This window comes from Rhinolophus ferrumequinum, chromosome 19 (assembly GCF_004115265.2).
Source record: "Rhinolophus ferrumequinum isolate MPI-CBG mRhiFer1 chromosome 19, mRhiFer1_v1.p, whole genome shotgun sequence".
Lineage (NCBI taxonomy): Eukaryota > Metazoa > Chordata > Mammalia > Chiroptera > Rhinolophidae > Rhinolophus > Rhinolophus ferrumequinum.
In genome coordinates, this window is record NC_046302.1 from 25965027 (window position 1) to 25992954 (window position 27928).

The 27928-nt window shown below is 35.3% G+C and overlaps 1 protein-coding gene across 2 annotated transcripts in view; it reads right to left on the minus strand.

Moving 5' to 3' along the window:
- The window catches only part of DSC3 (desmocollin 3), a 44678-nt gene that overhangs the window by 8337 nt on the left and 8413 nt on the right, over positions 1 to 27928 (minus strand). For both annotated transcript variants that reach the window (XM_033087930.1, XM_033087931.1), the window contains exons 2-12: positions 27370 to 27454; positions 25451 to 25650; positions 23882 to 24001; positions 20073 to 20228; positions 18710 to 18854; positions 13584 to 13750; positions 10035 to 10169; positions 9460 to 9645; positions 3407 to 3666; positions 3160 to 3296; positions 2013 to 2237 (exon numbers count right to left, since the gene is read on the minus strand). In XM_033087930.1, the coding sequence (XP_032943821.1) occupies positions 2013 to 2237; positions 3160 to 3296; positions 3407 to 3666; positions 9460 to 9645; positions 10035 to 10169; positions 13584 to 13750; positions 18710 to 18854; positions 20073 to 20228; positions 23882 to 24001; positions 25451 to 25650; positions 27370 to 27454 (1816 nt within the window). The remainder of the gene's footprint in view (positions 1 to 2012; positions 2238 to 3159; positions 3297 to 3406; positions 3667 to 9459; positions 9646 to 10034; positions 10170 to 13583; positions 13751 to 18709; positions 18855 to 20072; positions 20229 to 23881; positions 24002 to 25450; positions 25651 to 27369; positions 27455 to 27928) is intronic.

A 27928-nucleotide genomic window follows, 5' to 3' on the forward strand; every position in this document is an offset into this window, starting at 1 on the left:
ATTAGAGTGACTCAGTAGCATTTCAACAATATTTAATGGTGCCTTACCTATTCCCTTATCTCTAAACTCATAATTCTAGATTGGCTCTTCATATACACTTCAAGCATTTTTGTGTAGTAACAATTTATGACACTCATAAAGAATTAACACTTAGTTACAAACAATAGATGTTTTAAGTTCACATTCTCTTATCCATTTTTACCTTCTGGTGCCTGTCCATTAACCTTATGGATAAGGCAATTTTTCAAAACACAATAGACACTTTGTGATTAATGCCTTGCCTCCAGAAGTATTCTCAATACCAGAAAGCTAATTAATGTCACCTAGGCTAGCCATAAGGCTTACACAAAAACAGCTATGTCTGTATAACAATGCATATTTACCAGCTGTGCTGTTTCCTCCAACAGTCTCAATACCTTATTTTAATGACCTTATTATCAACTGACCCAAAGCTCCACACACTTTCAATGACAATTACAACCTTCCTGAGTTTTTGCAATGCACTAAGTGAAATGACAAAGTATTAACAGCATCATGCACATCCTGGCAGTCATTTTGTAATTCACAAGCCGTGCTTAAAAGGCCTTCAAAGATTTTTGGCTGCACCTCATTCCCGGAGCTTCCCCAAGGAATGTGAATTACTCCTTGGGTTTATGTTGACCCTTCAGGATCATACTGTGTCTGTGGTAAGATCCTTCAAATCCCTCTGCTCCCTCAAGACCACAAACTGAGCCAAAGTCATGTCTCATTCATTCATACGAGTGCATCAGCCTCTGATTTTCCGTGCAACTCAGCTCTGCCCTCTTCAAATTGTCCTCCTAATTGTCACCAATGTCACCTTTTTAACCTAAATCTGGATGCAGTATTGTCTTACTTGTATACCCCCGATGCATACCTGCTGCCACCTACTGCACAAAAGCCCTTCTCCATTACCTGGTACCATCCATACTTCCTTCCACCCAATCTCACAGCATTTCTACTAAAACTTTCTAAAGTCTAACAACACTGATTTCCTTATTACCCTAGTATTTTCCCCCTTTTTTGCATATTTATTAATGTATTATTGATTCAACAAACATTTATTAAGCAGTTAGCATCTACTAAACACTGGGTTAGGTGCTGGAAATACAAAAATGTATTACAAATGTCTTGAGAAACTCATGTATATATTGGAGGAGAAATGTAAACAGATGATAATACAATGTGGAAAAGCTCTATATAAAGGTAGCAAAAGATCATGGTGCTGATCCTTCTACTTCGAGAAAGAGTTTCTAGATGTGAGCATCTGAGCTGGAGTCATGTCTGTCTTGCTGTTAATCTCTGTATATATCCCCAGGGTCTGGAAGAGTGCCTTGTAGATAGTAGGTGCTCCATAAATATTATGACTTAATATCAAGCTAAGAAATGGGAAGGGAGGTATTCTAGGCTAAAGGGACAGCATACAGTGAAGTCCAGTTGCATGAAAGAGCATGACCCAGTAACAAACAAGCAGTGAAGCGTGGCTGAATTACACAGCCTAGAAATCACTGCCAAGGAGACCGCCCTGAAAGCTCCAGTGCCAGCCCTCTGTCCATATCCCATGATGTTTCCTTCCAAAATGCTATAAGATGCTTGTCCCACACACTCAGATTCCACATTTCCCGAGTTTGCTTGCAAGCAAATTTAAGCTGCCCATCCTCTGTTCTCTCGTCACCTCACTGGAGTTACTTAATAAACAGCAAAAAAAGAAAATAAAAAATAAACATAAAAGTTAAGAATAAGTTGCCCAATATTTTAGCAAAGCTTTCTTGTCTGTTGTAAAAGTAAATTTTGCCTTCAAAAAAATTATGATTTTTGTTTTTCAGTTTATGGGCAATATATAACATAGGCCCCATGCAGTATTTGATAAAGTTTAACTTAGGCTTCTAAAGTACGTTAATGAGAATCAATTTTACATGTTTCATGTAAGTAAATAAGTCAATCCATTCTCAGTTATTGCAGAGCATATTAATCGTAATTTTTTCATTGAATACCGTTAACTTTGGAGAGGGTCCATATTCTGTTGATTTCTGGAGAAGTGTTTGGCATGCTGAAATAGAATGGTGCACCATGGATAAGGTCATCATGGTCAACAGCTGAAATGTCAGTATACTCCATCTTTGGTTTGCAGATTACTAGATAATCCTGGAGTATTTCTGGTGCGTTATCATTCACATCTTCAATGTTAATTACAAGTGTTCCAGTGCATGATCTACCATCTAGGAAGGAAGGAAAAAGGCTTCGTGTCATTTGTAAAGTCTTTTATAGTTTCTTAAGGAAATATAGTAATCAACTAGATTCTAAATATGATACATGGTTATTTTTAATAAACCCTGGGTTATTAGAAGAAATGGTAAGTCAGAACATAGATGGATAAATGAAAACTGCAGATCATCTACAATGAGAACTGCCGTTGATAATATCAGATATAACTGCCAATAAACTTTTTACCAGAGTTATTACCAAAAAGTAAAAATAAATGTCTGAATTTCAAACTCTATTTCCTTGGGTTCTTTCGGGTGCAGATGTTAATAAGCAGTAAAGAGACTACAGAAAAGCTGTTCCAAATCGGATACACTTTCCAACCACCTTGGGAGATTTTTTTAAATTTTTTTTTAATATGATGCCTCGGCTCTCCAACGAGGGAGTCTGACTCAGTTAGTCTAAGGTAGTGTCTATACCTTGATGTTTTTTTAGGTGTCACAGATTATTTTAACATGAAACCAGGGTTGAGAAGCTCTGGCTTACTTTAAGGAACAGAATTCAAGCAAAGAATCATTTTGACCTAATAGTCAGCTGAGCTATTTAAAGGCTCAATTTAAAGTGACATAAAGAGTTTTAGAAGAGTCTGGTGAGAACATTTCATCTAGTCCCAGAATTCAGTTTCATCTTTGTCCTCTAACATAGAGATCGATAAGCATTTAAGGTCCCATCTTGCTGGGGATATAAAAATAATTAAGACACGGCTTGTTGGGTCTAAGTAGTTTTACCTTGATAGCCGATTAGGAGAAATAGGAGCAGAGTCTTTAAAGTAATATCTAAAAATTCCATGTATTTATCACAAGAATAATTGTTCACAAGAATAATTGCATTATTCTGCAATTCCTTTATAAAATGCCAGGTTAAAACTTTTTTGTTTACCTTGGTCCATTGCCAGGACTGTAATATTATTATTTCTGGGAGTTGCGGCCTCCCTGTCCAGAATTTTGGAAGTTTTGATTGACCCTGAATTTTCGTCAATGGTGATCCACCCTTCAGGATCATACAATTTTTTGTACCTGTTGATAAAAAATAAAAATAGCCTTTAGAAAGATAAAATGTATTAAAATACGTTACTGTCTCAATTACTTTAAATATTATCAGTATGTGTTTATAGATTTCTTTGTACCTTAAACCCTTGCTACTTTTAGTTTCCGGGTCATAGGCTTTATAGCCGTTGATCTTTGACCCCACTGCTGAATTTTCTTTAATCCATACATATTGGGCTGTAGGGTTGCATTCAGGCCCTTCATCCTGATCCTTCACAAGAACTGTGACCAAAGCGCTGTTCATAGATGTCACTCTGAATGGAACATCTGTGGAAAATGGAGCTTCATTGCTTACTCCAATTTCCAGGACCACTTGACGATTTTCTTCATAATTCAGTGGCTTAAAAAAAAACAAAACACATGTACATCAATATGAGTGTAAAATACATTTGATATTTCAAATAGCATGTAAACTCTTTTCAATATGAAGAAGCAAAAATTTCAGCTTCCCATTTAGTCAATATTGACTTTTATCCTTTACCAAAGAGAGAGGTGATTCTTCACTAAGCCCTTAGCAAGAATCGTCCAAAAGTTTCTGCAGGTGTTTTGTAGAGCTATGGAAAAGCAATTCCTTAAATATTTTTATAGTTCATTCTTACTAAGGAAAATTATTCTGAACTTAGAGATAATGTAAAAAGATAAGTGTTCTTATGCCCCTGTTTTAGGGTACTAACAGACCAGTCTAGGAGAATGCAACTTTGTTTCACTTATTATTTACTATCTAAGGAAAATTATTCTGAACTTAGAGATAACTGTAAAAAGATAAGTGTTCTTATGCCCCTGCTTTAGGGTACTAACAGACCAGTCTAGGAGAATGCAACTTTGTTTCACTTACTATTTACTATTGAGTAGGGCCCAGACATTTTACAGAGCTTATGAAATTAGATGTCAACTTAAACAAAATTGAAGATGTGCAATGATCTTATGTTTCTCTCTGATTGAAAAGATATTCCCAGTGCATGTTTCAATTGCCCTATCAGGCATGTGACTGACCAATCTTATTTCAGCTTTTCCTTTTATCAAAACCCATCCAGGGGTTTTCTCATTTCTTCTTAGGAATATGTTTTGTCTCCTTACTGGTTCCTTCATTAAAGAGTTAAGTAGAACTTTTACTCATGCTCACTATCTACTTTTTATGAAAATTATATTTTGAAAATTTGAGAATGATACTTTGGTATTGTCTGTAGTTTGTCTAAAGAAACTTTCACCGTGAAAATGCAGTTAAGTAAGAGAAACATGACATGCTTTGTGGTACTATCATCATCATCATCCCTGTTTTACAGAGCAGGAAAGTGGAGCAGAGGAGATAAACTGATTTTCCCAAGGCTAAAAGAGTCTCATTTGAGCTGGAGTTTGAAGCCTGGTAGTCTGGCTTGAGTTCATTTCCTTAACCACCACACTATAATTCCTCTGCTATTCTACACTGCTTAACAGTGCACCAGCCTCTAAAAATTTTTACATCAATCCTTTGATTCTAATTGATTTTCAGAAAGCAGATTAAACAAAATTCATAAACGTTATTTTATATTGTACTGCAAGTTGAAGCATTTTTTCTTTGATTCTCTTTCTGCTTATCAATATAATCACTGGCTGAACATGGAACAAAATCAAAACTGATGAGTAAAATTTTTGTTTTAAACCTTTCTTCACACTTAGCTATTATCAGGCTGAGATACTAGTATCATGAGTCCACTAAGAAGTCAAGAGAATCTCTGAATCTTAGAATTCACAAAAAGTATGTGAAATGCTTTTTGGTGTTTTAATGACTATCCCAGAAACTGCAGAGTCAAGAGGGAAAACAAATTAATATCTATTTATTTGTTGCTAATGAACACTATCTCGCAAACCACATGTGTTGGTATGATCATGCAGAGAGTCAGAGCATCTGTTGACAGTGAGAAATGGATGCAAATTTAGGAAACACCTGCTGCACTGGAGGAGGCACAGTTATTGGATCCAGCGCCACTTGCTAAAGCCTTAGAATTTCTTTATGTAATTTTTCAAGGCTTAGCTGGATGTTTTCTTAGTGACTTAAAATTGCAAGATTAGAAATCCACTGGGACAAAATCAATGATTAATGAAAAAACATGATTCTCTTCCACGATGGGGTAACTTTTTGTTTCATTAATTGAAAAAAAAAAATGTTCAAAAATATCCTACTGCTGCACCGAGATGCTTACAATTTACAACTCCCAGTAAAATGAAGTGTTGTGTTGTGGAGCTAAGGACCCTGTCTGTCGAGAATGACCAAGAACAATAGCTTCCTCGCTCAAGCCCATCTATATGCACTATATGCTGCTGCTGCTGAAATAGAAATAAACACTGACATGGAAAGATTACCAAGGACTCAGCTGAAGACTGTACCAACTCAGCCTCTACGGTGCCAAAAAAGTTATATATTTTTAAGATAAAAATTATCTTTTTATTACAAACAGTAGTACCAAGAATGTGTTAATACTTTTAAAAATATAATAATAATAATATCCTATAGTTTACCAAGTGCTTTCAGTTTCATTGTTATATTGAATAGCTAGCTACTAGGGAGGCAAAGAGAAGTATTATTTATTCTTTACAGATAATACAGAGGCTAACTTTCCAAAAGCATATGCAAAGCAATATAACAGTGCTTAAGAACATGTACTTGGAATCAAAGAGACCTAGGTTCAAATTCTGTCTCTATGACATTCTAGCTGTGTGAGTTTGGGAAAGTTTCTCATTCTCTCTAAGAGAAAACAAAGCCTTCTCTTCTGTACAATTATTAAAAGAATAACATTTAACATTGTAGCACATAATAAGCACGCTACCCTATTGGCTTTAGTAATCGCTCAGGCTCTCAAACTGTCACACAGGTAAATGAAGGGAATAGTGTTGCGTTTTTTGATAACAGTCAAAATGATGTAATAATAGGAGACACTAACGAACAAGGCAACGTTTGGAAGCCTTGTTCAGCTAAAGAAGTACACCCAAGCAATCTTTGGTTTAACCTGATTATTTAATCCTGTAGATTATATTAAAAAAAAAAAAAAAGAAAGAAAAAGAAAAAAAAAAAAGTACACTCCTATCCTAAACAGAATCCTGGCAAAGGATTCTTCCAAGGCAATCATAATGTGATTCTTTACTTTAACCAGGATGGAGAAGGTTAGTCATCATCAGGTATGTAACCCACAGGACAGAAAGATGGATTTCAAATGCCCTGATTATACAATGTTTGATTTTAAAATAAAAGAAACATCATAAAGGTTAGAAAGTTCTTGAAGATACAGCAAGCACACAAACACAAATCTTTACCAAGGAAAAGGATAAGATACTTTTAAAGACCAGTGTGGTTAGCAAAGGAGCTCTGTGATGAACTAAGGTTTTCTAAGGTTTGCACACACTGTAGAAAGGAAGTCATTAACATGGCGAATGCAAATTCCATTGACCAAAATGTTAGAGCATGTTATGAATGACTCAAAGAAAGATAAAAGGTAAGATTAGCAAAAGAGATGATAATGACAGAGGAAGGAGATCATTTAAATGGTAAACTGAGAGACGCAGAAATGAACTGAAGTTCCAAAAAGAGAAAGTCCGCTGTACAGCTGAAGTCATGGCTTTATCAAGTCAAGTAACCCAAATACGCAAATGAGGAGATATAAGAGGAACATGGCCCAAGGGTACCCAGCTGGAAGCAGAAGAACACAGTGTTTCGGAGGAAGGGTTCTGCATCAGGAATATCTGGGTTTGTATCCTGGCTTTATCACCTCCGACCTGAATGAATTGGGGCACGTTACTTCACTTTGTTTGAGTCAGCTACTTCATCTGGAAATGGGAAGAATGATAGGAACAACTACAGGGTTGCTGGGAAGGTTAAAAATCTCTTAATCTGTTCATCAAATGTTTTTTGTCTTTTTACAATTTCAGAGTATGCAAAAAGAAGAAAAATAAATTATTTTTATGAAGCAACCCTGATCCTGATATAAAAACTTAAGAGAAAGGGTGCAAAAAAGTAATCTATAAACAAATACTTCTAAAATTATAAAATGGTAATAATACCTTATCCTAAAGGGATATGACAACTATACATAAATTTCATGAGGTGCCTAATATCATTCCCTGTGGCATAAATGTTACTCAGTGAATGGTAACTATTTTAAAATTCCAAAAATATTCCCTAGGTGTAGGAACTGGAATGCAACTATAAATATAAGTGCAACTATCTTTTGTTTAAAAATAATGAAAACAGATGCATACAAATTTTATTGGGGAGGAAATTTTAACTGAGCCAGAGGAAAAGCAATAAAGTATCACCATCTAATTGCTCTCCCTCCAGGGAATCTGAGCTTGGGTCTTTGACTCGAGCTACTACAGTGGGCATGATCTATCCATCTCATATCTCAAACTACTTCTTTGACTTATTTCCAGATAAAAGTCAAGATGGGGAGGGCGAAGGTGGGGGAGGTGCATAGACGAAGATGTCAGGAGAAAGCTTTTACAAAAATCTGTTGCCAATCACATCAATTTTGAAGTGAAAGCCAGTGCTACATAAATGTGTCCAGCTTTGGAAACTGTAGTAGATGCATAGCAGCCCTTTTCAAAAGAATTATTTACCACAGCCCCTCAGCCCACCCCTCCTCCAGCTGCAGCGTGGTGGACGCCCCCCTCGTCTGTGCTGATAAATTCACATCTCAAGCACACACACATTCAGCTCTTCAGATTCAAGGTTTCCTCCAAAGCCAGAGAGCTCCCTCTGGCAGGCAAAGCTCAGCCAAGAAGTTCAAGAGAGTTGAGGCTCGCGGGGGTAACCTTCAACCAACCAGGCATGGGTATTGAGGATGGAAGTTGATGGATAAATTCCCCAGGTACCCATCTTTGAGAAGATAATTCTGAAGTAAATTCTACATGGTTCATTGAGTGATTGAACACCAAAGGTGACTAGCTCAATAACGCAGACTTGATTGACTTTCATTCTTTCCTGTCTTACTTTCCCAATTTTACTCTGGCTTCTTGGGATCCACACCCTAAATATCTACCTTCATTGAGAACCTTGTATTGGGCTCTGCTTTCTGGAGAGTCCAAATGAAGGCTAGATCGAATTGGGCCAATAAGGAGGAAAAAAATATCAGTACCATTTTCTTATTTCCTCTCCTATTTCTCTCAATTATAAAATTTCTTTTTTTTTTTTTTTTTTTTAGGTATTCAGTTTGGGCAGATCATGTTATAGAAAATTGAAATAGGGAGAGGTTTGATATTGAGAGTCATCTGGAACAAATATATTTGACTATTCACATCTGGACAGAACTTGCCAAGCCTTAGGACAAAATCTCTGGAAATTCTTACAGAGGAAATAACTCAAATAGAAATGTTTATGTACCAATGCCTCCATCATATTGTTACTGGCAGATAAACTTCCTTTATTCAATGAACGATGCCAATATCTGTATGCAGGACAATTTTCATTTTTTTTCTGGGCTAAGAATATAAAACCAAGGGTGCTCCCCACACAGGATATTTTCTGTGCTCATAAACTGGATCCTCACATGTAACAGTGTAATGACAAATACAACAAACAGAAGAAAGAATAAGCTCATTAAGTGCTGTCTAATGTAATACTATATTACCTTTAAAAGAATCAGATACAACCAGGCGAGGGACAGCGAGAGAGAGAGAGAGAGAGAGAGAGAGGAGAATATGCATTTCTAAATTATATCATGTAAAGAATAATTAAAAGAATCGGGAATATTTATCTTTGAAAAGGTTAAATCTCAAATGGATATAACAGGTTTTCAAAAGAATGACACCTGTTCTGTACAGCATTAGCAATAAAACCTGGATCAAAGACATGGAATATAAGGAGAATAATTTAGGCAGAGTAGAAGTAGAACTTCTGAGAATCAGAACTCTCTAAATATTGAATAAACTGCCAATGAAGATAAGGAGATCCTTATAATTGAGAACGTTCAAGCATAAATTAGGTGAATAATAATTGGCAAAAAAAATGATAGAAGAAAGGCGGCATTAGATGGGAACAGTTGGCCTAAAGAGACTAAGTTCTCTTGCAACTTGTAGAGTCTATGAAACCGTTTAGTTGATTAAACCATTAGTTTATTAAAACTTGTTAACTTGCCAAGCTGTCAATTATTCATTATTACTGTACCTTTACAACACATAGAATGCCTTCATTTGTTTTTTTGTCTGTACTGATTTTGAAATGTCCATTTTCATTGCCTTTTAAAATGGTAAAATTAGCTCTCCAATTGGCAGTATTAATTAAGTCTTTATCTTCAATAGGTATTCGTAAGATTTCCACATTGAATGCATTTTCCTCTACTGACACTTCATACTGCAACAGGAAGAACACATTAAACATTTACTTCATAAAGAGAACTTTTACAAAGAAAGTAAAATGTTTCATTCACTCCAAAAGTACTTGTTCTTATAGTTTTTGCCTAGATTTTTTAAACTGTGAATCATAAATGGTATTGTTTTATGAAGGGTTATCTTTAAATGAAAGAGGAATTTCATTACAAATGTTGACTAATGTTATGGCCTTTAACGAGAGGGTGGTAATATAAATACTACTATGAATAAACAAAACAGTTTTATATGTTTACTATTTAATTTTATTCATAAAATAAACGCATATACTTCAAAGTATGATAAATGTTTACTAATTCAGATTAAACAACAAACGGCAATAGACAGAAATAGGTTTTGGTATTATATACTTACAGCATTTTTTCTGAAAGAAGGTGCATGGTCATTTGAATCTTGTACTGTTATAAAGCAAGTTGACGTACCCGTCAATCCAAAAAATTGACCATCCATGTCTTGTACTTTCATTATCAATTTGTACTTGTCTACAACCTTAAAAGAAAGCAAATATTTAATTGCTTTTATAAACTGTTGTTTAGATTTATAAATGAAACTTTAATTGTAAACTCTTCTATTTGTGTATATCTATGCTTTTATTTCCTTGTTTATATACCCGCTAAGAACTTGGTAGACCAGGATAAAGCTGAAAAGGTAGGCAAAGGTTAAGTTATAAAGAGGCATACTGAGAATTTAGACTATGCTTTAAGTAGCAGGTAATAGGAAAAGGTTTTCCAGGAGTCATAGGGGGAGACCAAAATAAAAACATTTGAGTTTTAGAAAGAATATTATTAAAGAAGGTTGAGCATAATTTGGACTAAGCTGACTGGGAGTCAAAGAAACCAGGTACACAGCTCCTGGAATAGTCTCAGACAGGTGATCCAAATCTGAGGCAGTGGTAATAAGAACAGAGAATAAGGGTGACAGGAAGGTTAGGTGGGAGTCAATAGAGTAGGACTTGATAACAGATTCTATATGTAAGTTAGTAGAGAAAGAAGAGTTGAGAATGATGCTCAGGTGTCCTACTGGAATAGATAAGCACCAACCAATATAGGAAATGCAGGAGAAACTGTTCTCTAAGGAAGTGAATACTAGCAAGGTTGGCAAGGAGGGACCAACAAAATGAGTTTTGTTTGGTGTACATATTGAATTTTATGTGCCTGTGGGAAATCTAAAGAGAAAGATCTAGAAAGGATATATGGTCTCATTCTTACAAGAGAGATAGCTAGAAATACCAATCTGGGAGTCAACAGTATGTAGATAGATGGTGGTTGAAATTATAGCAGGAATCAGATTATCTAGGAGAAGTTAAAGGATGAGAAGAGCTGAGAATATAAGAAATAATAGCATTTCAATAGCTGAGGATATAAAGAGGAAATAAGAAGGCTAAGCAAAGAACACTAAAAATAAACGATCAAAGAAGCAGGAGGAAACTCAGAAATCCAAGGGAAGAGAGAGTTTCAGTAAGTGACAATAGACAGGGACGTATGGTAACTGTTGGATTTGGCAATTAGGAAATCATTGCTGACTGACATACTTCTGGGAATGGAGTTTTGCCAATGGTGTGTTGACGATGAAATGGACTCATTAGTTTGTGACACAATCATCTCTGTTGCCTTTCTCTTCTATGTTACTGTTCTTATGTTGTTTTTTTCTTTTTCATTTTCTATTTCCTTCTATCTCTTTTCCAGTCTCCATTTTATTCACCTCTCTTCCACATTGGAAGTCAATATTCCCACCCTGAAGGGCTCCTCCCAGAGGCCCCAGGACTCTGATACCCTGTTTTTTCTTCCTGTAGATGCACTGTTTCTTTACCCCTCATGTTCATTTCTTTACTTCCTATGTTAGTCCCCACAAAATCTCGTTAGATTTTTTTCTATTCAGGCAAACAGATCTGGGTTTGATGCCCAAAATAACTTACAAGCTGTGTAACCTTAAATTATTTATTTTCACCACCATAAATAAAGCTGCAATGAACATTGGAGCACATATATCTTTATGGATAAACGTTTTCAGAGTTTGGGGGTGGATACCTAGGAGAGAGATTTCTGGGTCATATGATAATTCTATTCTTAATTTTTTGAGGAACCTCCACACTGCCTTCCATAGCAGCTGCACCAATCTGCATTCTCACCAACAGGTGTATGAGGGTTACTTTTGTTCCACAGCCTCTCCAACACTTGTTACTATTTGTCTTGTTGATGATACTCATTCTAACTGGTATGAGGTGATATCTCATTGTGGTTTTTATTTGCGTTTTTCTGATGATTAGTGACGTTCAGCATTTTTTCATACGCTCATTTTATTTTCAGTGGTCTTTGTTTTCAGTGGTCAACACATGGAAACGACCAAAGTGTTCTTCAATAGATGGATAAAAAAGATGTGCTATATATTCAATGGAATCTATTCTGCCATAAGAAAAGATGAAATAGTGCCATTTGCAACAACATGGATGGATCTTGGGATCATTATGCTAAGCGAAATAAGTCAGACAGAAAAAGTCGAGAACCATAAAATCTCACCGATATGTGGGATATAAAACTGAAAACAACAAAGGAACAAGATAAACAAATGAAGAAACAAAAACTCATAGACACAGACAATAGTTTAGTGATTACCAAAATTAAACTTTTGATTACCAGAGGGTAAGGGGGGAAAGGGGTGATAGATGAGGACTAAGGGGATCAAATATATGGTGATAGAAGGAGAACTGACTCTGGGTGGGGAACACACAATGTGATACATAGGTGATGTAATACAGAATTGTACACCTGAAACCTATGTTAACTTTACTAACAGTTGTCACCCCAGTAAACTTTAATTTAAAAAAATGATCTTTTCTAAGCCTCATTTTTTCAATCTGGAAAAAAATGAGGAAGAAATCCTGGTTTTCACTTGATTACCACATCATCTCCACATATTACACATGAAAAACACATTCAAATTGTCCCTTTCAAACTTCCCTATTGATTATCACTATTATGTGCTTTATCACATAAAATTTCCTGCCTCCCCACACACAAATAAATAAATAAATAAAACCTAGGTACTACTTTTGATTCCTTTTAATAAGTTCTCACCATCTCTCTCTTTTTCTTTGGCATCAAAATCTACTGATTTCTTCTTCATAATGTCTCTCCCAGTCATATTGATCCTTCTATTTATTTTAATCTAGTTGTAGTGGGAAGCATTAAAGTGTTCCACTAAAGCTATTTTGTACATATGAAATTGATTCATCTATCTTATTTAATCATACATGACTCAGAGTTAAAAATAGGCTGACAAAATCAAGTCAATCAATCAATGACTATCACATTTCTCCTCTGTAGTTAGATATCACATCTATCTAGTCAAACAAGGAAATTATAAAGGTCAAATAAAATTATGCATGAAATGCTATAAATGAGATGACAATATGCTATTACTATCATCCAAATAGGGTTACAGATTTGTAGTAATCCATAAACCTTACCTCAACTAATCCTTTCCTGATAAAAAGATATTTATCTATAATAACTGGATAGGGATGAGGTTCTGATCTATGCTCATGGAACAAATAAAAAAAATTGTCCTACATGAGAACTGAGCTGGAACCAACTAGCCACACAAGAAATAAAATAATATTCAACAATAACAACTTTCATAAGAAATACTTTTTGTTTCCACTCCTAAATACCAATCAGTATGTATTTCTATCACTTATGGTTTCTCTTACATGAAGAAGTAGAAGTAATATTAAAAAAAAAAAACACACAACAGGTAACATATCCAGGGATTCTTATTATGTTATGCCTAAATAAAATAAAATTAGAAACTTCTAATCCAAAGAATAGCAAATTACAGTAATTAGAGGAGAAAAGGAAGCCTCAACCCCCAGTAAAATGATATTTTACAGAGTGTGAAAGCTACCTCTCTGTCCAAATAGTGAGAGACTATGGTGATAACTCCTGTGCTGGGATGCACGGAAAAGAGTCCAGGTGATCTTGGTGTCTGCTCCAAAATGCTGTACTTCAGGCGTGTATGCATCGTATCTGGTTCATCTCTGTCCGTGGCGCAAACCACTCCCACTGGAACACCTACATGTTTAAAAAAAAAAGTCTTTAATTTACAGAATTGTTAAATATGTTTAGAAGTATCTACACTTTTCAAATTTTAACCATGATGATGGAAACCTATTTTAAAATGTATATCTTACTAGAGGTATTGTGTCTTGTGAAAATACTGATAAAGATGATTTCAAATTTACAACATAAAACACTATGAGTTGCATTTGTATATACCAATAATAAAACATCAGAAGGAGAAATTAAAAAAACAATCCCATTTACAATCGCTCCAAAGACTATAAAATACCTGGGAATAAATTTAACCAAAGAAGTAAAAGATCTATACTCAGAAAATTATAAGACACTGATGAAAGGAATGAAGGAAGATATAAATAGATGGAAACACATATCATGTTCATGGATAGGAAGAATTAATATAGTTAAAATGTCCATACTGCCTAAGGCAATATACATATTCAATGCAATTCCTATCAAACTGCCAACGTCGTTTTTCACAGAAATAGAACATATAATCCTAAAATTTATATGGGACCATAAAAGACCCCGAATAGCAAAGGCAATCTTGAGAAATAAGAACAAAGTGGGAGGTATAACAATACCTGACTTCAAATTATACTACAAGGCTACAGTAATCAAAACAGCATGGTACTGGCATAAAAACAGACACATAGATCAATGGAACAGAATAGAGAGTCCAGAAATAAATCCACGCCTATATGGCCATTTAATCTACGACAATGGAAGCAAGAATGTACGATGGAGTAATGACAGTCTATTCAATAAATGGTGCTGGGAAACCTGGACAGACACATGCAAAAAAATGAAGTTGGACCACCTCCTTACACCATATACAAAAATAAATTCAAAATGGCTTAAAGACTTAAATGTAAGGTCTGAAACCATAAAATACCTAGAAGAAAATATAGGAAGAAACTTCTCAGACATTACCCGGAGTAAGATTTTTACTGATATACACCCTCGCGCGAGGGAACTAAGAGAAAGAATAAACATGTGGGATTATATCAAACTAAAAAGTTTTTTCACAGCAAAGGAAACCATCAATAAAACAAGAAGGGATCCTACTGAATGGGAAAAGATATTTGCCAGTGATATATCTGATAAGGGATTAATATCACAAATCTATGGAAAACTTACTCAACCCAACTCCAAAAAAACAAACGATCCAATTAAAAAATGGGCAGAGGACTTGAAGAGACATTTTTCTGAAAAGGACATACAGATGGCAAACAGACATATGAAGAAATGCTCAACCTCGCTAACCATCAGAGAAATGCAAATAAAAACCACAATGAGATACCACCTCACCCCAGTCAGAATGGCTATCATCAATAAATCAACAAACAACAAGTGCTGGCGCGGATGTGGAGAAAAGGGAACGCTTGTGCACTGTTGGTGGGATTGCAGACTGGTGCAGCCGCTATGGAAAACAGTATGGAGGTATCTCAAAATTCTGAAAATGGAACTACCTTATGATCCAGTAATTCCACTCCTAGGTATCTATCCGGAGAAATCCAGAACTTCAATTCAAAAATCTCTATGCACTCCTATGTTTATTGCAGCACTATACACAATAGCTAAGACATGGAAACAACCAAAATGCCCATCGGTAGATGACTGGATTAAGAAACTGTGGTACATTTATACAATGGAGTATTATGCAGCCATAAGGAAGAAAGAAATCTTACCATTTGCAACAACATGGATGGATCTAGAGAACATTATGTTAAGTGAAATAAGTCAGACAGAGAAAGATAAGTTCCATATGATCTCACTTATTTGCGGATTCTAAAGAAAAGAATAAGTGAATGAACTAATCAGAAACTGTTTGGGAGACAATGAGGAAAAACTGAGGGTTGCTAGATGGGCGGGGGGAGTGGGGGGTGGGGGGGAGGGTGAGGGGATTGGAGGGCAGTCGGTGACCACAGGATGGCCACGGGGTTTGAAAATTAATCTGGGGAACGTAATTTGGTGGTTACCAGAGCGTAAGGGGGTTGGGGGGTGGGGGATGAGGGTGAGGGGGATCAAATGTACGGTGATGGAAGGGGAGCTGACTCTGGGTGGTGAACACACAGTGTGATTTATGGATGATGTGATTCAGAATTGCACAACTGAAATCTATGTAATTCTACTAACAATTGTCACCCCAATAAATTAAAAAATAAAAAATAAAAAAAAAATAAAAAAAAAAACACTATGAAATTGAGAATCAAGGTATATTTTTACTTGGCTCGCAGTTCAAAATGTTTGATAGTAGATTACTAAGAGTTTATTTAAATGGCATTCAAGAATAATTTCAATGAACGTTCCTACACAATTGCAACAACAAACCTAGCTGGAGAGATAAACCGTGTCTCCTGAGTAAGTCAGATTTTTAAAAATTGAACTTTTGATTAATAGCTAAATCAAGACTGATTTGGGATGTAATTGCATACGTGGTTAAGTTGACCCTTCATGACCCAGTCTCCTTTCTATGATGTTTCAGTTTTGTGGTGGGTCTGATTTGTCTTGTTCTTTTCTACCAGCTTAGTATCCACACCCCCTCTTCCCTCAGTCCCACTTAATCTTCAGGAAGGGATTTTATTATATTCACCATCTGGGGAGAATTTAAGCCAACTGTTTCTTCTGTTAGAGCTATTAATATTTGCCACCTGTATGGAATGTAAGACTATTGCCCTGGTAAAGGATTTCCCATAACGAATAGCTACAGGTGTATTTACAGTGTAAGAATAGTAGTGTTCCAATGCCCACGAAAATGCAATGCATAGATCCACTTTGCTTATAGCACTATATGTAAGGCTGACCTGAGACAACACAGACACATACAAATATATATATATATACACACACACACACACACATATATATATACATATTCATATACATATATACATATTCATTGAAATATTGTATTTGAAGGAAATAAAAGTCTAGTGAAACTTTTAACACAAAGATATATTAGTTTTAAATGATTTTGTCACTGTAAAATATCCTTAAATATGTATGTGTGTATATATATGCATGTAAATAAACATACTTAGCATATTTCTATATTTTCTATATATTTATAATATATAGTATATATAGTAAAGAATTTCCCATTACATGCTTATAACTAATGACAAGATTTCTGCAGTGGATCAATATGAAGACATGAAATATTAATGTTTTTGCCATAAGAAAGTAAATTTTATTCATCTATCTTTCTATAGGAAAAAAAATTTATAATCTTTGTAAGACATAACGTTTTCTTCCCGAAAAGTTATTGACACTCAGGAAGACATAAACACAATTTTAATTTTCTGGATACAGAATTGCTTTACTTATACACAAAATCTTCCTAAAATCTTGAAAATTCCTTTCCATGAGTGTTATACTTCAGTATTGGTTGAGCATCCTTTATCCAAACTCTCTGCATGTGAGTTAATACAAACTCAAGAGCACCTATTAGATAAGAGTTTCACAAACATAATTGGTCTGAAATTACCCGTGTGACATCCTTAAAGTACCCTGGGTTAATCTGCATCCAAGTGTTTGTCCTTAATTCTTCCCTGTTAATACTGAAGAGAACAGAATCTTCAAGAAAGAGTTTGAAATCAATCAGCCCTCTTTGAAAAAAGAAAAATGTAACAGTCATAGACTCGTGATGCTGAAAACATTATAGGTCATCTCATGTAATTAACTCATTTTACAGGTCAGAGAACTCAAAGGAACTTACCTGAGTTCCCACAGTGAGTTAATAACAGACTCTGAATCAAAAACTAGGTTTCGTAAACTCCAAACCAATGATATTTATTTTTGTAATTGTACCATGTAATAAAGAGGTTAATATCTATGGCATCAAATTATCAAAGTAAAATATGAAGGGGAATAGCAAGTATAAAAATGCAGTGAAGATCTAAGTAACTAGAAGAAATTTTAAAAGACAAGTTAGCGAAGTCATCCTTTATGACTAAGTCCACGTTCTTTCAGCTTTATTGTGAGTGGCTGTTCTCCCCATTGCAAGTCTCAGCAGACTTCATGAATGCCACATTTAAAAGCCAACTAAACTGAAACATTTGGTTGTCTACATGTGAAAGTAAGTGTTTAGGATGGAGAGCATGTGATCTAAGTTTTTCTAAAATTATTCCAGCATTCTTTTTAAATTAGAAGTAGTACAGTAGTAGATTTAAAAGAAGAAAAAGAAATAAGAGCTTTAAACAACTGTATCTTTAGTGGATGTCATTCAACACCTCCCTAAATAAAACCTAATAAAAATATCTATATTGATTTTAGTTTTACTGTACATTCTACCCTGCATATTGTCTATTTGAAGTGAGAAAATTGATAAATCCACATAACGATACAATGAAATTAAGTATATAAACCAAATGTGGTACAAAGTTTGAATAACTTATCTGCCTTTATAACCAATTGGTATCATATTGACAACACCACAAAGTCCTTTAATATCCCCTAACTTACATGTCATTTGGATTTGATGGGATGAAAAGTACTCTGGTAAATAAATACTGGTCCAATATCATCTCAGGATGATCTAACTTTGATATAAAATACTCAATGTCTTAAAAAATGTACACATATATATTTAACATAATACATTTTACTGTTAAAAGTTGTCTCACCATAAAGTCAGAAAGGAAAAGGTCATTCAAGTCTAATACGGATATATTTAATTAAATGAAAGACCTGAATTTCTATATCTCAAAAAGGAACTTTAATAAAATTAAAAAGCAACAATCCACTGAGAAAATATGTGCAACGTGACAAGTTAATGGCCTTAATATATAAAGAACAGATTTAGGTAGATTAAAAAAAAATAGTTAAGAAAAAGATAAATCGCAAGGAAAATAAGAATAAAGGAAATGAACATACATTTCATACAATGAAAAATACAAATGGCCAAAGAAAATATGCATAAAATAGTTCAATGCAAAAATGTTGTCTTACCAAGTCTACTACTTTCTGAAACTTCAAAATTATAACTTTGTTCTGTGAAAATAGGGGGGTTGTCATTTTCATCCTCCACTCTGATGGGTAGCGGAAGGGGTAGGTCTGCTGAATATCCATCAGCAGTTGACGCATAAGCAATCAACTGAAAAACAGAAAAAAGCAAGTTCAATAGGCCATTAATATAAGATCCTAGCAAGACAGAATACTATGCTTTATCTACCACCTTCCTTGCAAATCCTGTCAATAAGAAATGACTTCAAATTTTCTATTCCGTGTTTTTTTAGTCATCAAATGGAGCTACAGTCAAGCGTATCCAGTGTTTGGTAGAAATGGCTATACTTCAAATAAAACTTCAGAGTACAGTGAAGTCAGAGACAACTCTGTTAATTAGATTGAGGAATGAAATGTGAACGTACAGACTAAGATTCTAGTCCTTATTCTCTCCATAATCAGAAAGTTTTGGGGGGAGAACGTCAAACTCACTGTAATGGGAAAAATCTCTACTATATCATCTAAGTAAAGCAATGATTCCCAATCTTGGAACTACAAAGCACTTTTACTGTTTTACCTAATAGAGCACACATTTGAAGGATTTTTCTAACAAAATATATTTACCAATTTCTGCATTGCTAATTAATTAAAGGCAATGGAATGACAAATAGAATGTATTTCTATTCAGCATATGATTATAACATATAGTTGATAATTTTCTAACCGAAAGCTAAGAAATATCACGTGGTGGACATCAGTCACATTTGCTTTCCCAGCATCTCTTCCTTCTTCTAGAAGGAGACTCCTTCTTTCTTATGGGAAATCACTGTCCCTGCACCACAGGGACGACCACATGACCCCACAGCATTTACCATATTACACTGAAAATTGTCTGAGTTATTCCCCATTGACAGTAAGCACATCCATCTCATAATACTAGTTTACTAACCCTTGATCTCCCACTTTTACCTCCTTATCTGGTTCTCACATATGATCAGAGAATCATACTTGTGGAAAGAAGACCAAAAAAAGTAGTTAGAGTAGAAGAGGGAAGACTGTGTCCATGTCCTGGAGAGAGGAAGTGTATCATGACCAGAGAGAGCAAGAGTATCTCATAAGCAAAAACAACTCCTGGAAACTTACTGGAATTTACATTCAAATACAGTTAAACTCTTTGCTTCATTTCAAGTGTACCTAACAGAAGTTGAGACAAAGAGCAGACCAAGTATTCCAAAATATTGCATAATTTACTTCCTTTGACTTTAAGATAGCCTCTAAGAAGAGAGTGCAAGAAGACAAGAAAGAGTTAAGTATCAGAAAAAAACATGGTTTAATCATTTAAAGTCATGTATATTAATAAAACTCCTACATCAAAAATATCATATTCTTCACGATCCACAGGCCGAGTACAATACAGATTTCCCGTGTTTTTTTCAATGAAAAACAAATTTAAAGGTTCTTGGTCAACTCCACGCCCACTTATTGAATAGAAGACCGTATAGTTCTGTGCTGCATCCGATTGAACCTAGAAGGAAAAAAAAAAAAATGTAAAAAACTTAAATTCCATTAAAATGCTAGTTTTAAAAAACGCAGCTTATGTGTTTATAATTTTCTTTTAAAGAGATGACTTAATAAAATAATAATCATGTGTCACTTCACCAATACACAAAACAGTTTAACAAACATTTGACAAAAGATTTTTGCAACTGCTCAAATTTAATACAATGTTCAACATAAACGGTAACCAAAGAAAATTGAATTAAAAACAATAAGGCATAATTTCCTATCTAGTGATTTGGCAAAGATAGAAAAGAACAATAATACCCATTGTTGGCAGGAATGAGGCAAACAGGGACTCTCATATATGGTGAAGAGAATGCTGATGGAATGTTTCTTAGGGAGGGGAACGGACACAAATTAAAAGAATGAGCTATGAGAATAAACAGGGAAGATTCTTCTTGGTGGAGGAAACAAGAAGTGTAAATGGACCAGACTAGTGTGTTCTCCAGGCTGGAGTGTTCAAGGAGCAGCAAGCAAGAAGGCCACAGTGGTTGAGAGAACTGAGGGAAAGCAGTAGGAGATAAAAAAGAATGCAGTAATAGGGGCAACATCAGGTAAGTAATCCCAGGATATTGGCTTTTCCTTGGAGACAGATGGGGAGACACGGGATAATTTAGACAAGACTAATATTACCTGATTTATTTTTTTTAAAGATACTACTTGGTGTTTTGCTGAGACTAGACTTGGATGGGTGGGTGAGGGAAGAAACAGGAAGACCATTTAGAAAGTTACTGCAAGAATTTAGGGAAGAGTGATAGTTTGTTAGACTAGCATGGTAGCAGTAGGGGTGGTGAGAAGTGGTGGTTAGATTCTGGATAGAATTTCAAGATATAGCCAACAGGATTTGCTAATGGGTTGGATGTGTGGTGTGAAGACAGAAGTTGAAGATGACACTATCTCAGAAGATGTACCGTTAATATCTACTCTGCCCATCTTCTTTAGTATGAGAATTTATGGCTGAACACAGGGTTGCCCTGAAGAAAGACAGTTCCCTGCCTTTCTTGCAATTAGGTATGGCCACATGAAAAGGTTAGGTCAAAGGGATGTGAATAAAAATGACACGTGGGAGATCCAAACTGTGCTTTAGAAGGTGAAAGAGCTTGCTCTTTCATTTGGACACAGCCATGAGCCATCTTGAACCTGCAAGGATGGACGAGCAAAAAAAAATAAAAAATAGAGAAGCATGGATCCTTAGTGTTTTCTCAAATTAGAATCTCTTTACCAGGTCACATTTTCACATGAGGGGATTAAATCTCTACCATGCTTTAAGCCACTAAAATTTGAGATCTTGGTAAAATGCAGTTATACCAGTATCCTCTAATAATACAAGAATGAATGTTTAACTGAAAACAATAGACGGATATGGTAAATTGGGGCACAATATCTATTTCATCCTCCTTTCACTATGCCTTCTCAGAGTGTAGATGCTGGAAAGAGTGAACCAAAAACTCTCTGTTTTCCAGTCTCTTGAAACCAAGGTTCTGGATTTAAATACAATCAAGTGTGCTTGCTTGAGACTTGGAAGCCATAAACGAAGTAGATGTCTCATTTTCACTGTTTCTGCTATTTTTGCTGGCATCATAGTTTAGATGCTTTTCTTTTCTTTCCCTTCCCTCCCTTTCCCTCCTCTCCCCTCCCTTCTCCTCTCCTTTCCTTTGCTTTCTTTTAGCAGCAGCACTTCCAGTAGTTTTGCACAAGTTTAGTGGATGTTGGGAGACAGGGTATGGATCAATCTTTTTGCTGACTGGAGCAATTAAGATGTTCTGAAGCTGTATTTGGACAAGCAGCTTCCTGACTGTGGTGATTTCTTGACCATGGCAATGGCACTTTGGCTCTAGAATTATTAGCTTCCCCATCGTGGAGAAAGCAGTGTGCCCCTGAGTTGTGGATTCTGTGGTGTAGCTTGGGGTTCATTACTGAAAATTTAACCTAAAGTTTGTTTCCTCCAACTTCCCAATAATTCTATAAACTGTTTAATATATTGTAATAAATCCCTATCTGTTAATTATAATAGAAATATGCTCTCTACAACTAAAGCCTTACCAAACAGACTCTAATGCCAACAACTTTCAGTTGGAGCTGCCATTAACTGAGATGGGAGGGTGTGTTTAGGAGAAAACCCAAACATGTGAATGGTATGTCTGTTGATATGTCTATTAAACTTCCATGTGGATATATCAATTAGGCAATTTGGGCTGGAAATACGAAGTTTTAAATCTCCAGTGTATAAATAATACTTAAAGCTAGATTAGATGAGATCACAGAGAGAGTGAATATTAACAACAACAACAAAAAAGCCACAAGAGACAAGCTTCATGGACTGAGCCCTGGAAATCCACAAAGTTTAGAGATTGGGCTGGTAGGGCATGGGGGTAGGTGACACGGAGAGCAGGGAAGAACTAACAAAACATACTAAGTGGAAAACTAGGTGAATGGTGTCCTAGAAGCCAAGTGAAGAAAGTATTTCCAGGAGGAGAGAGAGGTCAGCTATATCAAATGTATGTCTTTATGTCAAAGAAATGAAGACTCAGAGCTAGTGACTGGTTTGGCAATCCAAAGGCTAAAGTTACCTATGACTGGCATAACTTTCGTAATCAGAAAGCATTTCTTAAAATGCCACTTCCGTGCTTAAAGTACAATAATCAAAAAGACGAAATAAGAGTCTAGCATTGGATAAAATAAAAAATAAGTGTAAGAGACCCTGGAAGAATAGTTTAAAAATGTAAACAAATAACACACAGGTCACACTATTGGTATAAAACATCAACCACAGTGATAGAAATTTAAGGGGGAAAGGCAAGCTCCATGCCGTAGCCTTACTTCAATAATTGCTGTCATTGTGTATATTCCATTTGGATCTTTAGGAAAAGTAAACCTGACCCTGCTTAAAAACGTCTTGTTTCCAGGAAAAAGTTAAACTTCCCAGCAGAACACACATGTTCCATTATGATTTGACCCCAACCTGCCTCTTCTGCGTCATCTCCCTGCTCCACAGCCATCATACCTGGGATCCCAGACTAAGCTACCCAGGGGCTCCTCTAAAGAGCCTTGCTCGCTTTCACCTCCATACCTCCATCCTCTCCACAATTGTTTACTTGCACAACACTTTCTCATCCTTCAGAACTTAGCTCAGAGGTCTCCTCCTCCAAGCTTTTTCTTGTTTTCTGTTCCATTTCACTTCAGGACCTGGTGCTTATCCCATGGATTCTCAGATCACCCCAAACCATCTCTGCACTCATCCCTCAGCATTGTAATCATTTGTTGCTTCTACCTCCCTCACTGGGCTAAGAAACTACATGAGAGCAAGCACCATAACTAAATTTATTTCTAGCTTCAGTACTTAGAGCAGTGCCTTCCACAGGATATTACTATATCCTGCTCAGTAACTAGCTGCTAAATGAATGAATAAACTAATAAAGATCACTGAATGGCTAGACAGTCTTTCTCATATTATTATTAGTTTTTTAGTGATTTTTCTCATTTTTCTCACTTTTATTACATTTCATGAATATCTTCAATCAAATCTGTTATTTTAAAATACTTAAAGAGTTATTAAACCTGAACAAAACAGACTCTTGGAATTAAAATACTCCCAGTCAAAAGGAATTTAAAACCTACTTGTTGAAGAAACAAAGGGAAAGGGCCCAAGGAATTCTCTTGCATTGAACAGGGAATAGGTGCCCATCTCCTCTTGGAACGCCTGAGAACAGTTTCTTTAGTGTGTCTTTTACTCAGTACCTGAATTTAGAGAAAGAAAATCAAATAAACAAAAGCATCAAAGCCTACTTTGCTGTAAGGTAGTGAACAGCCCATAAACCAACCTAACGCCTCTCTGGAGGTTCAGTCTCAGGAATTTCCATACTGAAGCTAAAGACCAGATAATAAGGTCTTTTTATATTAGAAGGGTAAGAAAGAATGTAGCCAGATGTTAAAGGTTTCCTAAACTAGAGAACTCCTTTTGTATACGTACCTTTCTAACACTGATCATACTTTCAGGTTAAGAAAGTCATCACTGTAACTTTAGTTCTTCTTGTTCTGTCCCAAGTAGAGATGAAGAACACATTCTCTTTGTAACAATCTATAGACAGCATTTACTTGTTCTTTCTGCTAAAACCCCATGCTCTCAGACAAACCAGAGCAAGCAAATGCACGTTTTTCACTGCCTTAACACTCTATCCACAGTGTCCAATATGGAAGCCCTAGCCATACGTGACTGTTTACATTTAAATTAATAAGAATTAAATAAAATATAAAAATTCCATCCTTCAGTTATAACTAGCCACATGTCAAGGGCTCAGTAGCCATTAATATTGTGCTATCATATCAGACAGTGAAGATTATAGAACATGTCCATTATTGCAGAAAGTTCTATTGGATTTTGTAGTGATTTCCATCTCATTTCATGGTGTAGCAAGGAAGACATTTTATTTCCTGAGAATTAATTAATGAATTGTATTAACCTCTTATTAAAGTGCTAAACAGTCATTTAATTTTATCATTAAAACACTTAACATTGATCTCGTCTAAACCTTTCATCATTTCTGTAACTACTTTTATACCATATTCCTCATGCTGTGCAATTTAGAACAGCAGTGAAAAATTCATTGAGTGATGGTCAATACCATGATGTACATAATCTTATTCCTACTAAGGCATACTCTGAGATTTCCATCCTATTTTAACATCACAATCACTGTGGCACTTGAAATCAACTTCTTATTCAATGGGAACTACTGCTCTTAACATGAATTTAACATACACCTATTGACAATGGGTCAGGGATTACTGAGGCTATAAGCACAAAGGAGATCAATGCATGCCCTCAAATGACTACAGATAAATTGTTTTCACTAATAAAAAAAATTCTGAATGCTATAATAGAGGGGTAACCACACTGACACTGGCACACAAATCAATTTGTTAGACTTCTGTGGTGGAAGAAGCCTTCACAGAGGAGGTGTAATCGCAATTTAACTAAGGCAAAACCAAAGCCAGTTTTAGCCTGTGTTGAGAAAGAGAGAGAAAAGGCGGTGGGGGGTGGCAAGGAAAAGCAAACATAAATTAAGGAAAAATAAGAAAAAAAGGAGAGGAGGGAAAAAAACTATCCTTTGGTCCTCTGCAACTTTTAATGAAAATATTTATATGAAAAGAAAAACATGCCTGAAAATATCAATGTACTTTGAATACCTTCGTCGGATGTTCCAGGAGCACTGTAATCTCTTTTTGGATCTGTTTCTTCATGTCAGAAAGCCATATGGTGAATGATCTTTTCTCATCAGACAACACAATAGTGCTGGCTGTGTACACTGACCCATCATCTAGAACTCTGAAATCAGGGTCGCTTGACTGGATGAGATCTGCTGACCTGAGGCACTCTTTCAAATTAACTGTAAGTAAAAATTTCCATGTTGTAAAGTGAAACATTTGGGGGGGGAACCTTAAAATAATTTATACAATCTTCTTCAAAATCATGAAGTAAAATGAAATAAATCAAACACTTTGCCTTTACCAAATATCTTAACCAGTCTCTTTACTTGTATTTAAAAAAAAAAAAAGATAATTTTCTTTCAGTTAAAAAATAGCAATTCCTTGATTGTATATATATCTGTATTAAATAAGTCGCTTTAAAGCTTTATATGCTTCTAAAAGCTTTATGAAAATGATCTTCCTACAAAAGAGGTGTGTATATTGCAATCATGACAAAGCTGAGCCATACACCCTACACCCACACACACACCTGAAGAAACAAACAGAAAATTTTCCTTAATATAGTTTGAGTCTTTTAAGATACACCTGTCTTCAGCCAGAAGTTACACGGGTCCAAAGAGCAATGCAGTGTATGAGTTAGGCAAATAGTCAAATAAGAAAAATTTATCTTTGAATTCTTCCCACTGGCACTCTTCTGTTACACTCCCTCCTAACAATCCTCTTCACCCCGGGCCCACAGTTCTCTTTGTGTTCCTAGCTTCCCAGAACTCCCCACTAAAAGGCTACATGGGGTCTGCTTTCCCTGGAAATTTTGCCCTGTAGAAAAAGGTAATGAAATGTAAACATCCATATAAGTGTTTTGATACTTAATATCAAAAGTATTAAATCCATCCCCTTCTTCAACTATCTCCCTTAACAGAAACCAAACTGATAAATTAATACTCACTTAAGTAATAACCTCTCAACGGATTCATATGTCACCCATGTATAGTGTTTTTTTACCTTTTTAACTTTTTTGAAATTTTTCAATTACAGTTGACAGTCAATATTAAATTACTAGTTTCAGGTGTACAGCATAGTGGTTAATTCCAAGTATAGTGTTTTCTCTTTAATCCTAATTTGTCACAGGTGGAAATGTTTAGTCAAAAAGAAGTGAATGTTTTTAAGAGTGATTTATCTCATCTTTACATTTTTAACAGAATGATAACCTCTAATCTATTTCCCTAGAGGAACACCCCTGACCTCTCCTTACAACTCTTCCTTTTTTCTCCACATAGGAATTAAAGTGACATTTGCTTAATACAATTAAATGAGTCACTATAACCAGAAATGCTGCACTTTGTTGAAAAAAATAATTTTCTATCTCTGGGACAAGCTATATATCTTTTTAAAACATGATACTTTGTACCACATGGAAAGTCCACCTGGGCAGAGCATACTTACTGTTGGGAAAGTTGGAGGTTCCCTGCTTTCTCAGTGTGCAAATGGTTGATTCAGTTCTGTTTTGAATGGAATGGCTCACCCTACTATGTTCACCAAAGCAACCATTGCATCAATGAAAATACTGCTCTGATTCTCTCAGCTCTTTATCTATAGCTCTCTAAAGCTTGACTCCCAGGGCAATGAAAGGGCTATGTTCTACATGTAATTCTTTATGTAATTTTTAAACCCTTAAGGCATGAATGACTATAAAAGCATGGCTTAGAACATTTGCACCAGAACCAACCACAGAATTCAACAGAGTTATAAAGAACAGAAACATATAGTTAAATTATCTTGAATTGTATTGATTTATAAATAGATTCAGATTAATTCCAAAATGCAAAAGTTAGGTAACGTGCTTTTTCCACTGTAGGTAAACTAAATTTCTGTTTTAAAACAGTTTTGAAATTCCTCACCTCTGCCGACCATTTTGTCTGCCTCTAGTTTAGAAGGCATATTAAATACCACCTTTTTGCAGGCTTCACAAGCAAAACTGAAGACCTAGAACAAGAAAAAGGTCAAATCAATACAGCACAAAATAAAAAACAAAGTTTTGGTTATGCAAGATAAATAAATCCTAGAGATTTGTATAGCATAGTGCTTATAGTTAATAATACTATATTGTACACTTCAATTTTTTGCTGAGAGTAAATATTATGTTAAGTGTCCTTATCATAAGAAAATAATAAATTAAGGAGGGTGGAAGGAAACTTTTGGAGGTAACAAATATGTTTATGGCATAGACTGTGGTGATGATTTCACAGACATACACTTATCTCCACTCATCAAGTTGTATACATTAAATATGTACAACTTTTTGTATGTCATTCTTACCTGAATAAAGTGGTTGTTAAAAAAAGAATAAGAACAAAACCGCATGATCATCTCAATGGATGCAAAACAAGCAATTGACAGAATTCAACACCCACTTATGATTAAAAACTCTCAATAACTAGGAATAGAAGGAAACTTGCT